Raw genomic sequence first — 16,687 nt, 5'->3', positions numbered from 1 at the left:
ATAAGTTTGTTTTCTAATTTTCTTTCTTCCGATTCCAACCGACCAGTTCTCGATTTCATTTGGATGTTAAATAGATCAGTCTCTCCTTCCTCAGTCTCCTCAATTCGGATCTCTCACTCGTCGGTCAATAAACTCATCAATTCCCGAAATCCCTGGTTTGAATATTTCTTTCTCTATCTGCTCTTTGTTTATCTCACTACCAATCTTGAAATTTAGTGCTGCTTTGTTTCTTCTTTTAATTTTGTGAGATGGATCTGGATTTTGCGTAGTTTGTTTGCGGATGTGATCTGTACATTATATGCTTGCGAACTTGGATCTGCTGTAATTTGTGAATTTCCCACATTCTCAACGTTGCCCATTGTTGATTTATAATTGCAGTAGTTTGTGGGAATAATGAGAGTTTCAGCTTCACATCTCTTACTTTTCTTCTTTTCCCTTCCCCGTTCGCCGTGACGCGAAGGTTGGCCTGATCTCAAAGACCTTCCATGCTCTAAGTTCTTTCGTAGTAATATAGTTCTAAGTGAAGTTAGATAGATACCATGGGTATACGTAAAGAGTTAGGGCAAAGAATGTAGAAAAGGAACTTTGTTTATGCACTTTATTTCAAGGTGATCGATAATTTTCACATTTCATGCACTTTAAATATTCAATCATTTTAGGTTAAGCTCTTGAGGTAATTTTTGTTTTTTCTTTCGAATAAGTGTGTGACTAACGAAATTTCATTTCTAGGTGCGGAAGACACAACTTCTCTTTTCTGAAGTCGGTGATTGTTGGTTTGCATTCTCATATCATTAAAAAATGGTAAAGGCATTTATGTTATTGAACCATTTGTTGTCCCTTTCTATCCGCGTTCTTGTGTAAATTTATATGAAATTGTCCGTGATATTTTATTTTTCTGAATTTCCTTTCCATTAATTTGTTTCACAGTGCTTTTTTGTTTTAACCAGTTGAAGTTCATGAACGTTGAGGGAGTCAATTCAGCTATGTCATCATATAATTTTTTTTAATATAATGTTATTCTGAGAATTATTTCATTATTGTAAATAATCAAGATGCTGGATAGTTTCTAACTTTTACTATGCCATTCAAAAAATCTTGCGAATGGATCGTGCTACATATATATTTTATCTGGCGTCACTGAATCTGATTTTATGCACCCTTTAATTCACTTTAGGCATTGTGCTAGGAACTAGCATGAGCATCCTGCTCTTGAAGATCATTAGTGATTTCTCTTTTCTTAAGCTGGATTTTATTATGTATTTGTTGCATATTGTTTCTTGTTTTATTATTTTTTTCTGGTGGCGTGCTTTTGACTTTCGGTGGGTTTCACGAATTTGTCTTTTCTCCCGCCCCTTATTTTCTTTTGATGAGCGTTATATATGTTGCATAGGTTGTTCTTGCCGCATCCATTGTTAGCAAGTCTGGGAAAGGTGAGATATTTCCTTTACCCATTCTACAACAATATTTTTGTACTAAGTCTTTGATAAATTTTAGCTAGTACTTACAAGGCTGTCTTTTTGGATGTATTCATTTTGAAGTTCTTGTTTCTAGACAATTTGTTAATATGTCTAGAATCAGAATTGAGGGCCTTCTTGCTGCTTTCCCAAAGTTGGTTGGAACTGGAAAACAACATACATATGTGGAGACAGAAAATGTTCGCTATGTTTACCAGCCAATAGAAGCTTTATACTTGCTTCTTGTAACAAATAAACAGAGCAACATCCTTGAAGATTTGGACACCTTAAGGCTCCTTTCTAAGCTTGTATCCTTTTTTGAGACGACCTATAGTTATTTCTAGTGCCGTTAACGCTGATCTTGTGTTGAATTTGGGCACGCTGGCTCGTGGTGCTACTGTAATTTCTTTTATTCCATAAATTTTTGGGTGATCTTTGACTTCAAATTACTAGTAATTTCAAGGGAACTAACAAAGTTTGCATATGCTAGAACAAAGCAGGCATTTATTAAATCCTTATTGACAATGTATTGTATGAATGAAAAGATTAATTGTAGACTGCGAAGGAAAGTAAAATTTTATATAAAACAAAATCAAGTCTTTTCTGGTAAGATCATATGTTTTTCTTTTTCTTCTTCTAACAAAATTTTTACGTCTGATAATAGGGGTGCCCTACAACATGTGTATGTGTATACCCTCTTACGTGTGTATGCGTGGGAGTTTTGTTTGCACAGTAAGATAGTTCTTTACAAATGCTTGTGTCAAACATGCTGAGAATGGATTTATGCTGGAGTCCTTAAGCGATTCTAGGTACCTGAATATTCACTCTCTATGGATGAAGATGGAATTTGCAAAACAGCTTTCGATTTGATTTTTGCTTTCGATGAGGTTATTTCTCTTGGGCACAAGGAAAACGTGACTGTTGCCCAGGTTAAGCAATACTGTGAGATGGAGAGCCACGAAGAGAAGTTGCACAAGTTGGTATTGCAGAGCAAGATAAATGAAACTAAGGATGTCATGAAGCGAAAAGCAAGTGAGATTGACAAAAGCAAGGTATTTTTTACATGCCCTTCATAATTTTTTTTTTTCACAACTAAAATACTCATTTTTCAAAAAACGTTCAGTTTTCTAATAAAATAAAATCGAAGTTGATATTTTGTCATATATATTGCAGATCGAAAAAAATAGGGGTGACAAAGGAGGCTTTATGTCTTTACAGTCTATGGGATCAGGAAAGATTGATAATAGCCTCAGTGATATGGGCATATCATCAGGTGGTGGAGGTGGTTTTGGTGGCAGTTCTGGTTTTGGATTGGGTGCTGAGGTCGAGTCCTTTTCTAGCAAGCCTAAAGGTTGCCCTTTGTTTAAATGCACGTTTGATGAATGTTATCTATGATAAATTGTCAGTTTGTTACACATATTTGTAAGCAGCCACTTGTCCTTGCATCAACACCATATACGCTGGCAACGTATATTTTAGTCATTTGTCATATATTTTATGGCCAATGAAGATTGTCATGTATTAAGTGGATGCTTACCATTCTACCTTGTATATCTGTTATTAGGCCGTCCACCTTCATCTGCCACTGCTCCTCCTAAAGGCCTTGGCATGCAGCTTGGTAGATCCCAAAGGACAAATCAATTCTTGGAATCTTTGAAGGCAGAAGGTGAAGTAATAGTTGAAGATGTACAGCCAAGTGTTGGTCCATCTAAATCAGCTGTTCCACCCCCAACTGATCCTGTTACTCTATCTGTCGAGGAGAAACTCAATGTGTCCCTGAAACGAGATGGTGGAGTTAGTAACTTTGACCTTCAGGGAACAATGTCCCTTCAAATTCTTAACCAAGAAGATGCCCACATTCAAGTTCAGGTATTTTGGTTCATATTAAGGATGCTGTATAACAGACACTACTTCTTCTCTAGGTGATTGGTTTCCCCAACACATACCTTTCAATTTTGACTATTTGATTACTTATAATAATTGATTTCTGGGATACGTTATAAAATTTCCTTCATATGTGTACGAAGCTAAAAGGTTTTCATCATTGGATTGTTCACAACTTTGGCACTCGGGACAATCTTGTCTCTAAATTTGTTCCTATAGTATATGTTGCAAAACGATGTTTAGCCCTATGGGCATTTTCGTCTTTTACTTGGTGTCTACATTCTAGGGTTTCTGACCTATGGCTATTTATATTTGTACCTGTACTGTGTAGTGTGTATAAAAAATTTAAAAAAACTCTTATTGTGGTTTTTTCTCCCTGGCCTAGGGTTTTCCACGTAACTTTGATGTTTTCTCTTCTATCCTTTATTTTCAATATGGTATCAGAGAAAGGGGACGAAACCCTAGGTCACATTGAAGAAATTCAATTAGCACTGTTAGGAGATGGAACAACGGCAGAAGGTCAGCTTTGAAGCTGTCCGCTATACTATCAACAACATCCGCAATTCAGGCCGCCGTCGATCAATACTTGCGGTCGATTCTTAACCCAACCTAGTCGCAACAGTTGTTTAGAATTAGTTCAGCCGCGCCGCACCAGACCTCGACGTTCAGAGAGCAGATCGGCGCAACCTTTGCGCACCAACCCACGTCGCTTCAGAACCCTAGCTCGCCACCGGTTGCGCATCAGATGACCCACGCCAGCGCGCCGTCAGTCACGCAACAGGAGAATGATCTCCAGCGCGTCGACCAGTTCAGAGGAGCCCCGGTCTAGGTTTCGATGGGCTTCAGCGCTTCGGGTTCCTCTTCCAGTGCGACTCTAGCCTTGCATCCGATCCACGCTGCCGATCCAACCCTGCATTCGACGTCGGCTGCCTTCTCAAATGGACTCCAGATTGCGGCTCGGCCAGAACACCAGTTCCACGCTGCTCATCTACACTATCCGGTCCAGTCTCAGATCTACAGTGGGCCGACTGGTCAATATTCTTCTTCTGTTCCGATCGGGCAGCATCTTGCAGCCTCGATTCCAAGCGGGCTAGTCAACCATAGCAGCCCTAGACCAATGGGCTTTACTTTGGTTGGAATTCAACAGCAAATTGCTAGTCTCCAACAACAGATAGTAGCTCTTGGGGCGTATTGTTGGACCACAGCAAATCACCCGACAAATACCCATCTAGATTTGTCGTCTGGACTTCCATTGTATTCGGAAAACTTGGTAATTGCTTACTCTACTTTACCTACTGCGAATATTTTGTCTGGATCTGTGGGAAACTCTACAGGGATAACCATTGGAGAGAAACTAAACGACCAAGATTATTTCTCCTGATCTCAATCTATTAAGATGGTCCTCGAGGGGCGACATAAGTTCGGCTATCTACCTGGCGAGATACCAAGACCAAACCCTGGGGACCTTCAGAAGCGTATCTGGAAAGGAAAGGACTCCCTCCTCCGTTCAACATGGAACCTCAGATCGGGAAGCCACTGCTCTATTCAGCTTCTACTCGGGATATTTGGGAGGTTGTCTAGAAATTGTATTCGAAAAGGCAGAATAATTCACGGCTTTATACGTAGAAACATGTCCATGAGTGCAAGCAAGGGAACATGGACGTGATGTCTTATTTCAACAAATTGTCTCTGTTATGGCAAGAGATGGATCTATGTCGTGGAGTTGTCTGGAATTGTCCGGCTGACGAAGTCCGGTATTCGAAGATTGAGGAAGCTGACCGTATCTATGAGATTTTAGCTGGCTTAAATTCGAGATTTGACACTGTCAGAAGTTGGATTCTGGGACAAAGACCGATGCCGCCCCGTATGGAGGTGTGCTCTGAAGTTCGTTTAGAGGAAGACAGAACAAGCGCTATGAATGGTTCCGTTACTTCTCCTATATATTATGCTTCCTTTGGAGTCAAGTCGTCTGGATCTGAGAGTGAAACAGAATGGAAAGTCTCCTCCAATTTGTGAACACTGTAAGAAACCATGACACACAAAAGACCAATGCTGGAAATTACACGGTCGTCTACCAAATGGAAAGTGGCGTCCTCCAAATGATAAGTCTAAATCCAGTCGAGCCTTTGTTGGTGAAGCGGTTGATGGTGCCCCCCAGGTGACCAGCCCTATTGATCCAGGTATAGTTGGAACCGATAATATTGTCCAATCAGGTACTCCTTAGTCCTTTAGTTTCTTTGTTGAGGGGGATGAATCCTGGATTCTTTACTCGGGAGCGATTGATCACTTAACTGAATCATTTGACCAATTCCTCTCCTATTATCCAAGCGTTGGAAATGAGAGAATACGAATTGCAGATGAGTCTTTTGCCCCTGTTGCTGAGAAGGGTCACTTGTCTCCGATTCAGGGATTGATTTTATAGAATGTTTTACATATGCCAAAGATATCTTACAATTTGCTATCGATCAGTAAAATAACTAGATATTTGAACTACAAAGTTGTTTTCTCACCAGATGATGTCTTGTTTCAGGACCTAAGCTCGGGGAAGACGATTGGCACTGCCCGACACAATAGGGGGCTCTATTTCCTTTCCGATGATATTTCTAGGAGTTTGTCTAGGACTAGTTTGTTATCTTCTCTTACTGTTTCTGAAACTGATTTTTTATTATGGCACTTTCGTCTTAGACATCCAAGCTTTCATTATATGAAATACCTGTTTCCCCACTTGTTTCGTAATGTGAATGTGTCGTCTTTATCTTGTGATGTTTGTATTCGTGCAAAGCGGCCCATGGCCTCTTTTACTTCTCAACCCTATAAACCGTCCCGACCTTTCCATTTGATACATAGTGACGTTTGGGGTCTGTCTAATGTCACAACTGTGTCAGGTAAACGGTGGTTTGTCACCTTTATTGACGATCACACTCGTCTTACATGGGTGTTTCTCCTTACGGACGAATCTGAAGTGACGGCGGTATTCCAACAATTTTACACTATCGTCGAAACTCAATTCAATACCAAAATTGCCATTCTTCGAAGTGACAATGGACGTGAGTTTATTAATCAGTCCCTTCGTGAGTTTTTAACCTCTAAAGGCATCGTCCACCAGAATTCTTGTGCTTATACCCCTTAGCAAAATGGGGTGGTTGAGCGAAAAAACCACCACCTTATTGAAGTAGCCCAATTTCTCATGATACCTGCATCTTTACCCTCGTATCTATGGGGAGATGTACTTAATGTAGCTCATCTTATCAATCAGATGCTCTCCCGTGTGCTCAAATTCCAAACCCCCCTAGAGTGTTTTAAAGAGACTTTCTCGTCCACTTGCCTTTTCCCAGATGTTACCCATAGGGTGTTTGGCTGTATTGTTTTTGTTCATAATCATGGTCCTCACCAAAGTAAGTTTGCTTCTCGGGCCCAAAAGTGTGTTTGTTGGGTATCCATTTCATCAATGGGGTTACAAGTGTTTTCAGCCTTCCTATTGAAAGTATTTTGTCACCATGGATGCCACCTTTCTAGAGGACAAACCTTTTTTTCCCGTTAGTCCTCTTCAGGGGGAGATCACTAGTGAAGAGGCTAACACGTCCACCTACTCTGTTCCTATAGATCTGTTTCCTGAGCCTATCCCTGAAACAAATGACCCTGTCCTTCCTACGAAACAAGTGCCACAAATGACCTTGTCCTTCTTACGAAACAAGTGCCCTGGATAACCTACTATAGGAAGAATCTTTGAAAGGAAATAGTTCCTGAAATAGTTCCCCCTGTTGCTCCACTGGAAGTTGTCCAAGAGTCAGAACTGGAACCAGCTCAAGGTACCTCTAGTCTTGATGATAATAAATGTATTAAGGTGATGTAATGAACTCTGATGAAGATAGGATTGATGGTGGTAGTGAATTACCAGGTGATACACAGGGAACTGAAAATGTGCAATAGTCGAGTACAGATAAACAGGTGGAAAAGACCGGTGAGTTTGATGCTACCTTGGATTTGCCGATCGCCTTACGGAAGGGTACGAGATCCTGCACCAAGCATTCTATGAAAAGCTTCTTTTCCTACAGTAACTTGTCTTCGAGATTTAAGGCCTTCACTACCAGTCTGGATACTGTGGTGATTCCAGGTAATGTGCACAGGGCTCTGGAAGTTCCTGAATGGCGAGCCGCAATTATGGAGGAAATGCGGGCACTTGAGACGAACAGAACGTGGGATCTGGTCGTTCTTCCAAAAGGTCACAAAACAGTCGGGTGCAAGTGAGTGTTCACTGTCAAATACAAGTTGGATGGGACTCTCGATAGATATAAGGCCAGGTTGGTTGCAAAAGGGTTCACTCAGACATATGGGGTGGATTACTCAGAAACCTTCTCACCTGTGGCAAAACTTAACACGATTTGTGTTCTTCTCTCAGTTGTCGTTAATCAAGACCGGCCCTTACATCAATTGGATGTGAAAAATACGTTTCTGAATGGTGAGTTAGAAGAAGAGGTCTATATGAACCCACCTCCAGGTTTTGAAGCACAGTTTGGTAATCAAGTTTGCAAATTAAAGAAGTCTCTATATGGCCTAAAGCAGTCTCCAAGAGCCTGGTTCGATAGGTTCAATTGGATTTGAAAAATGCGTTTCTGAATGGTGAGTTAGAAGAAGAGGTCTATATGAACCCACCTCCAGGTTTTGAAGCACAGTTTGGTAATCAGGTTTGCAAATTAAAGAAGTCTCTATATGGCATAAAGCAGTCTCCAAGAGCCTGGTTCGATAGGTTCACTACCTCTGTTAAGTCCTAGGGGTTTGTTCAAGGGCATTCTGATCACACCTTGTTCACTAAGAGGTCGACACCATGAAAAGTAGTTGTTCTGATTGTCTATGTTGACGATATCATCTTGTCAGAGAATGATTCAGCGGAGATTGGCAGGTTGAAACAGAGGATGGCAGATGGGTTCGAGATCAAAGATCTTGGTGACTTGAGATATTTCCTTGGAATGGAAGTAGCAAGATCAAAGGAAGGGATCTCCATGTCTCAAAGAAAATATATGCTAGACTTGTTGAAAGAAACTGGAATGACTGGGTGTAAACCTGCAGATACGCTCGTGGAAGTCAATAGCAATCTGGTAGAATCTGTAGAAGATGTTCTTGTTAAAAAGGAAAGATATCAACGTCTTGTGGGGAAGCTGATCTATCTTTCGCATATCAGGCCTGATATATAGTATGCAGTTAGTTTGGTTAGTCAGTTTATGCAGGCTCTTTCTGAAAAACACATGGAGGCAGTTACATGCATTCTGAGATATCTGAAGTCTACTCCTGGAAAAGGCTTGGTGTTCAGAAAACATGACAAAAGATGCATTGAGGCCTACACAGATTCAGACTGGGCTGGTTCTATTATTGATAGAAAGTCCACCTCGGGATATTGTACATTTGTGTGAGGAAATTTAGTTACCTGTCGGAGTAAGAAGCAAGGTGTCGTGGCTAGAAGTAGTGCCGAAGCTGAACACAGAGCTATGAGCCTGGGATTTGTGAAGAAATTTGGTTGAAAAAGGTTATGGCAGATCTTCATCAGGAAAGTCATGACCCTATGAGACTTTATTGCGATAATAAGGTTGCTATTAATATTGCTAACAATCCTGTCCAACACGACAAAACCAAACATGTGGAGATCGATCGACACTTCATCAAGGAGAAATTGGATAACGGTAGTATCTGCATTCTCTATATTCCGTCTAGTCAACAGATTGCAAATGTCCTCACCAAAGGGTTACCGAGACAGACTTTTGACACCTGTGTTAGCAAGATGGGTCTTATTGATATTTATGCCCCAACTTGAGGGGGAGTGTTGCAAAACGTTGTTTAGCCCTAAGGGTATTTTAGTCTTTTTACTTGGTGTATATAGTCTAGGGTTTTTGACCTATGGCTATTTATATCTGTACCTGTATTGTGTATCAAATATTAATAAAAACTCTTATCGTGGTTTTTTCTCCCTGGCCTAGGGTTTTCCACGTAACCTTGGTGTTTTCTCATCTACCCTTTATTTTCAATAATCAATAGTATAGAACCACCTCTCGCCCACTGCCTTTTGTCTCATCTTGTGTTCTTATAATGTTATTATGATTTGATTTGTAAAGCTCGTTGTGTTATTTTGTTTCACTATCTTGATTCGTTATGCCTTGTTTTCAGATTGAGACTGGTGGGAACCCTGGCATCCTTTTCAAAACTCATCCTAACATGAACAAAGAGTTATTTTCTAATGAAAACATCCTAGGCCTGAAGGACCCGAACAGGCCATTTCCAACGGGTCAAGGTAGTGATGTTGGAGTTGGTCTCTTAAAGTGGAGAATGCAAAGCACTGATGAATCAATGGTACCATTAACAAGTAAGTTCAAATCTTTCTCAAGTTCTCATACATATTCAGTTTTCTATTTTTTTTTTTTTTTAATTTATATATATCATATGTATTAAAAGCTATACTTATGACGCTTCTGTTGTTGCAGTCAACTGCTGGCCCTCTGTTTCTGGAAATGAAACCTATGTCAGCATTGAATACGAGGCTTCATCAATGTTTGACCTGCGGAATTGTTGTCATCTCGGTGCCTCTTCCTGCTCTTCGTGAGGCACCTAGTGTGAGGCAGATTGATGGAGAATGGAGGTTATAGATTTATCTTCTCTTTTAGTTTTCACCTGGTTTTTATTTTTTCATTGATATCGTGACTTCCATAGATTCTTTAATCGAAATGGGACTCTCCTTGTTGAACTTTGAAACACGTTTAGTTAAGTATATATATTATATATATATATATAATAAATTTGTCTTTAAAAATGGACATGGCAAAAAGAAACAAGTTCGTAAAGGCAAAACTTTTTACATGATTCTAATGAAGCGGATCCAGTTCTTTCCCTATAGTTTGACGTCTGTTTTTGCTCAACCTGCAGGTACGATTCCAGAAATTCTGTCTTGGAGTGGTCTATAGTTCTCATTGATAACTCAAACCGCAGGTATGCATTTTTTTTTTGACTTCTCTCTATTACCCTACTATCACAAATTTACAATTGCATGCTCATGTTTATTATTTGTTCCATTTTCTTGACAGTGGATCAATGGAGTTCGTTGTTCCTCCAGCCGATTCATCAGTATTTTTCCCCATTTCTGTTCGGTTTTCAGCAACTAGCACATTTAGCGACCTGAAGGTATATTCTTGTTCTGCCCTCTACTTGAAACCAGATATTAGTTACAAACCTCTCTATAACCATCATTATCGTGTTAATATAATCTGTTCTTGTGTGTCCCTATTAGACTAACTAAACTTTTTCTTTCGATCTAGAAACCCTATTAGATTGACCCTTTCTCCATTCACATCCTTTTATATGACATTTCCTGCATTACCTCTAAACATTGGTTTGTAAACTCCACTGTTGCAGGTTGTCAACATTTTGCCTCTTAAGGGCGGTGCTCCTCCCAGATATGCTCAGAGGACACAGTTAATTACTGAAAATTATCAAGTTGTATGATTGGCAATGCCTTTTTTTTATTAAAATTTTCCTGACATTTTGCACTTAGAAAATTTCTAGTGATTTGGGCAGATTTACTTGTATATTTACTGTTTTGGAAATTGGAAGCGGCCATGATTTATTCATTTTTTTTTCTTTAAAAAAAATTATTTACGGATGTTAGAATCGGTCATTGGAATATCATGATGCTTAATATATCACTCATCCAATTATGATACATATTCCTTCTTCCCATCTAAGGTTGTCTAAGGCTCATTTTTTTGAAAGGTGTTATTAATTAATTGGTATCTTGAAAAATTATTGAGGAAGATTCTTAATCCTTTTCACTTACCTTTAACCTCTTGTTAATTTTAAAATACTATATACTTGAGTCATTATTTTATAAACAAATTATATTAAAGTGATAAATGCCTAGTTTAAATATTATTTTGGTCCATGCTTTTAGAGATGGTTGATTTTGATAATGTAGAAAATTCTTGGGAGTGTATATAAAGTTTCACATTAGTTAGAAGATCGTGTGAGAATAACTATTTCCAACGGTGTAAAGTCTTTTGGGTGAATCAAATGTAAAGCATGAGAGCTTATGTTGTAAGTGGACTATGTTATACAATTACAAATGTTGGTTGTTCATGTAAAGTGGTATTAGAGTCATGTCTTTGACTTAGCCTTGTGGGTAGAATTCTTCCGTGTCTAGAAAGGGGAAGTTGATTAGAAGATTGTTTGAGGGGAGGATTGTTGGAAATGTAAACGAATTTTAACATTGGCTATATAAAGTGAAGATTGATGCATAAAACAAAAACAAACAGAATCAATAAGCACTATAGTTACACTTAATATGAGTTTAAAAGCATGCATAAAATAGTTTTACAAAAAAAAAAGGGTTTCATAGATATACATACCTTTGTAGAAACACTTCAAATTCTTGTTGAAGTCCACGAAATTGATCTCCAAAATTTTAGTAGACTACCAAGAGAGTCTTATCTACTATTCGCAACCTTGGATCGAGTGGTGGAAACTCTCAATTGAAAGAGATTGAAAGGATTTGAGAGAGTTTGAAAGTAAAAAATTTTTTCAGCAAAAACCACTAACATTTTTAATTGCATGGTCTTCATAAATTTGATTTATGAAATATTTAACAAGCTTAAACATGCAAACACTCATCCATTCAACCAATCGACATCTCAATTAGCACTAAGTGATTGGGCAAGGTGTCAAAAATTGGAAAATCTCACTAACAAAATCAAAGGTTGGATTTTCCCACTTTGAAAATCATTTTTCAAATTTAATTTAATTTTACTTAATTAAATTAAATTAAAATTCATTTTTCTAAAAAAATAATTTTCTAATTTTGAAATTTGATTTAATTTAAATAATTAAATAAATNAATTTAATTAATTTTTAATTAATTAAATTAAACACAAAATCAATTTCTGAAATTGAATTTAAAATATGAAATTTGATTTAATTTAAATAATTAAATAAATAAATTTAATTAATTAATTAAATAATAATTTAATATCAAATATTAAAATAATGGAACACCTAATTCAATCATGAATCCTATTCATGTGCTCAATATTCAAATCAATATTTAAATATTATAAACTCTCCAATTTACGTTTAATTTCAACAAATTAAAACGTTCAATTATATCAAATATAATTATACAAACCCTAAAATTGAATTTGAACATTTCAATTTCAAAACCCTAATTTTGAATTTTGAACACTTCAAATTCACTCAATTTTCTAATCCAAGATGTAATGTTTTACGAGCTAATAGAAGGATCTTTTGGACTTACAGATTTAGACCTACAGAGTTCCAATGATTTGAGATTAATTAGTTAAATTCTTTAACGCGAGTCAATCAATATTCGTTAACCATCAAAACATACCACTATAGCTCGATGGTTGCACTCTCCTCACAGTAGATATATTTCTGTCCACCTGATTTAACCATAATCAATAAATCAATCATTCACAGGTCGTTCGTATTTACAACAGGGTCAAAATTACCATTTTACCTCTGTAAATACATCTTGATCCTTAAGTTCCCACTGATTCTCTATTGAACAATTGATCCTTAAGTTCCCACTGATTCTCTATTGAACAATTGATTTAAGGGCAAGACCTCTTTGTTCAAACCAGGAATCAGTATTAAGGAACAACCTATCTGCTAACCCTAAAATGGGTAGGAGTGAATTCCATATTGTAGGAGACTATGTTCCCAACTATCTATCTATCCAGTCTTATCCCAAAAAGGGAGACTTATTGACCAGTGCTATTGAACTACTCTCACCTATGCAAATAGAGGATAATCCTGAATAAACAGGAGTTCATAGTTAGTTCAGGATTAAGATCGAGTTACCTTGGGTCATCGAATTGAAATAATCAATTTTGAACAATAAATGATCGTTATAAAGAAAAAGTGACTATTTTGTGGTCCGGTCTTATGCAAAGTTATTTTGCATAGGATGCCTCTACTCGCATGTCTCCACATGAACGATTTCGAGATCACGTCGTTTGTATCAATATACAAACAAAGTAGGCTGCCATCTATAGTGTCCCAGGACGAGATATCCAACCTCATCCATATACTTATAGACCTTTTTGACTATATACTATAACTTGATCATCTTTTATGTCTCTACATAATGTTAGAGTATTCATATAATAGCCATGAACTCGTTTATTGAATTTTTATTATATAATGCAATCTTGATAACACTTTTATTAAATAAAAAACTTCAACAATACTTTTATTGATAAATAGAATATATTTTCATGATTTACAAACTGTGAGCTTTAAACATTCCTAACAAAGATAATATAATGTATGTACAACTAAAAAAAGCAAGTATCTTTAATCGTATGGAGTTTTTTTAGTGGAATTATAGACAGCCCTGAGGTCAAATCTAAAGTTTACCCTCCCAAGTTAATCTTCAATTAGAAAGACTAAAAGAATTAAAAATACAAACACATACGATTGTTGCAATATAAAAAAAGAACTTTTAATTAATTAAACATAAAAAAAATTAAAGGCAAATATCAATTTATACGGTGAACTTTTGAGTTATATCAATTTAAATATTTGGTATCAATTTAAATCTTAAATTAATAATTATATTGATCAAAACATTGAACTTTCAATCACTAATAGAATACTATCACTATCTATCATGGTAGAATATTATCATCACTCCTCTATCAATTTCATCCAACCACTATTTAAAAACAAAACAAAATCCAACAACTATCTAAAAACAAACGCAAATTATTTATAATACCTTTTTTTCCTTTTATTTTTTCTGTTTTAGACTTTCCAAATTTTCTTCTTTTACTTGATGGTTCACCTTTGATCAAAGATTTTCTTCTTTTACTTGATGATTCGCCTTGAATAAGAATTATCTTCTTGTTTGTTTTCCATCTGTTCATAAAGTTAGGAACGGAATAAGTACCAAAAGAAAAATTAGAAAATAACCTAATCTTCTTCACCATTGATATACTTCTATCACCTAGTGTTTGATAAGAAGAAAATGATTAGAAATAACCTTGCAGATTGTAGAGTTTTGTTGATCAAAGAAACAATATTGTTCAATGATGTGATCAGTTGCGTGTTAGTTGTCTAATTGATTCAAAGAAAACATGGAATAGTTGAGCAAATGGTGAAAAATGAGGGAAGGTTTGCGATTAATTTGAAAGAAATTGAAAAGGCGGATTGAATGGAGAAGAAGATCGAGAAGATGAAGAGAATAAATGAAAGAGGATGATTGGTTGCAGTAAATGAACCGACTGAAGCGCACGGTTGGTTACAATAAAGAAGAAGAAGATGGAGAAGCAAGCACTTGATCGAGGGTCACCCTCGCGGGTTGGGGCGATTATCACGGTGAGCATAGATCAAGCGTGAAGATCGTGGGCTCATTTTACGAATACTCGTGGACCTTTTTTTTTGGCATTTCACCTGGATTTCTACATAAAAAGTTTAAGAATGGCCTCCCTATTTTCACTAGTGGCTATTTAGGTCAATTCCGATGCCGAGGGCCGTCAACAAAAGCTAAAAACACCGTCGGGACAACCTTTTCCGACGGTTGAAACGTTGTCGGTAATACCATCGGGGAAACCTTTCCCAGCGGTTTGGAAGCCCTGCCGTAGGGGAACAGAATTATCTCGATGGATAAGGATGAGGCTTTCCCCTCGATCCTGAAGAAAGCTGTCGGAAAAAAGGACAACCCCTAACAGTATACCATCGGAATTTAGAGTTTATCCCGACGGACACCCGTTGGGATTTGACTATTAGCCCGATGACCTTTGTGCCGTCGGGTTGAGGTAATTTATCTAGACGATGAGGGTGTTATCAGACATTTTACTTTTGCCCGACGGTGACAAGGATTGTCGGGATATATCTATCGCCCGACGGTTAGAGACCGTCGGGCTATGTCCTTTACCCTGACGGTCTCTAGCCACCGTTAGGATATCCTTAAATCCCGACAGTTTCTAGTCACCGTTGAGATTTCTTTGCCCGACACCTCTACCATCAGGATATATATTTTAGCATCGGGATTATATATTTAACCAGACATCATACCTATTTAAATTTGTTTATTTATTTTCTTTTTAGATCTATTTTTTTTCCGAATGTCATATCTGTTTGAATCTTACAAATATCAATCAAACTAAAGTAAGATTGCCAAAATGAAATAAATATCCATAATAGATTAATAATATATAGAAAACACGTTTGAATCTACAACCTTAATCCAAGAGTTTCTATAACATCCACAATTCCTTAATCCAAACTATAACATCCACAATTTCTTAATCCAAAAAAACATTACATGATAACAAGGTACATATTGGGAGATGCACAATTCCTAAATCCAAAATAACATTAACAAAAATCTACAATCTAAATACGCTTGCCGAGAGATGCATCTTCAACAAAAATCTCTAGATACCTACAAAATACAAATTTAAATAAGTTTAATGCTCAATCATAAACAAACCAAAAATCAACTTACCTCAATCATAAACAAATCAAAAAACCAACTTACCTAAATCATAAAGAAACCAACTTACCCCAATCATAAACAAACCAACAAACCAACTCAATCATAACATAAACTTAAACATACTTGTACTTAAATATAGATATGCATATTTCAATCTAAACAAACCAACTTACCTCAATCATAAACAAACCAAAAAACCAAGAAACCAATTAAGAGCACTAATGAATTGAACTCAATCATAAACAAACCAACTTATCTAAATCATAAACAAACCAAGAAACCAACTTACCTCAATCATAAACCCAACAAACCAATAAACCAACTCAATCATAACTTAAACTTAAACATACTTGTTCTTAAACTTAAACTAACTTACACAATCAATTGAAACAAACTAACCTACACAATCAAACAAACTAACTTACACAATCAACTGAAACATCCCCCTCTCCCCACCTCCTAAAATTATTCTCAATTGTAATATACAAACCAATTGAAACATATATCTATATGTTTATGTTGTTACAATAATTGTAGGATAACAACATACACAATCATCTAATTTAGCATAAAATGAATTTCAAACTCAACTTTAGAACATTAACTATACTTTACATAACTATACGTTTATGTTGTTACCATAACTGCAGGATAACAACGTACATAATCTTATAATTAAATTTACTACGAAAGTCGAAGAGCTCATACCTAGTTCGATCTATCTTTCATGAACTGTAAGAGCATAGCTTTCATATCCTCCATCTCATATGGTCTTTTGGCGTCCTGTTCGTCCAATCTAGCCAATCTGGCCTTTAACAATTCTATCTCTTGTTGTTGCTTCTCTATAATTCTTAAT

At 36.8% G+C, this 16,687-nt stretch overlaps 1 protein-coding gene across 1 annotated transcript; it reads left to right on the top strand.

Annotated features, from left to right (window-relative positions):
* Positions 1–11,040, top strand: LOC120075608 (coatomer subunit delta-like). The gene is given in 13 exon segments (XM_039029156.1): positions 1–155; positions 730–801; positions 1,391–1,430; positions 1,539–1,762; positions 2,264–2,506; positions 2,628–2,805; positions 3,019–3,323; positions 9,495–9,690; positions 9,809–9,891; positions 9,893–9,963; positions 10,248–10,310; positions 10,406–10,502; positions 10,734–11,040. Coding segments are annotated over 12 exon segments (1,593 nt in total). The 5' UTR covers positions 1–155; positions 730–798; the 3' UTR covers positions 10,824–11,040.
* Positions 11,041–16,687: the final 5,647 nt, after the last annotated feature.

Source organism: Benincasa hispida, chromosome 4 (genome assembly GCF_009727055.1).
Source record: "Benincasa hispida cultivar B227 chromosome 4, ASM972705v1, whole genome shotgun sequence".
Taxonomy (NCBI): Eukaryota; Viridiplantae; Streptophyta; class Magnoliopsida; order Cucurbitales; family Cucurbitaceae; genus Benincasa; species Benincasa hispida.
Note: the sequence above shows the minus strand (reverse complement) of the source record. Positions and strands in the feature narration are given on the sequence as shown.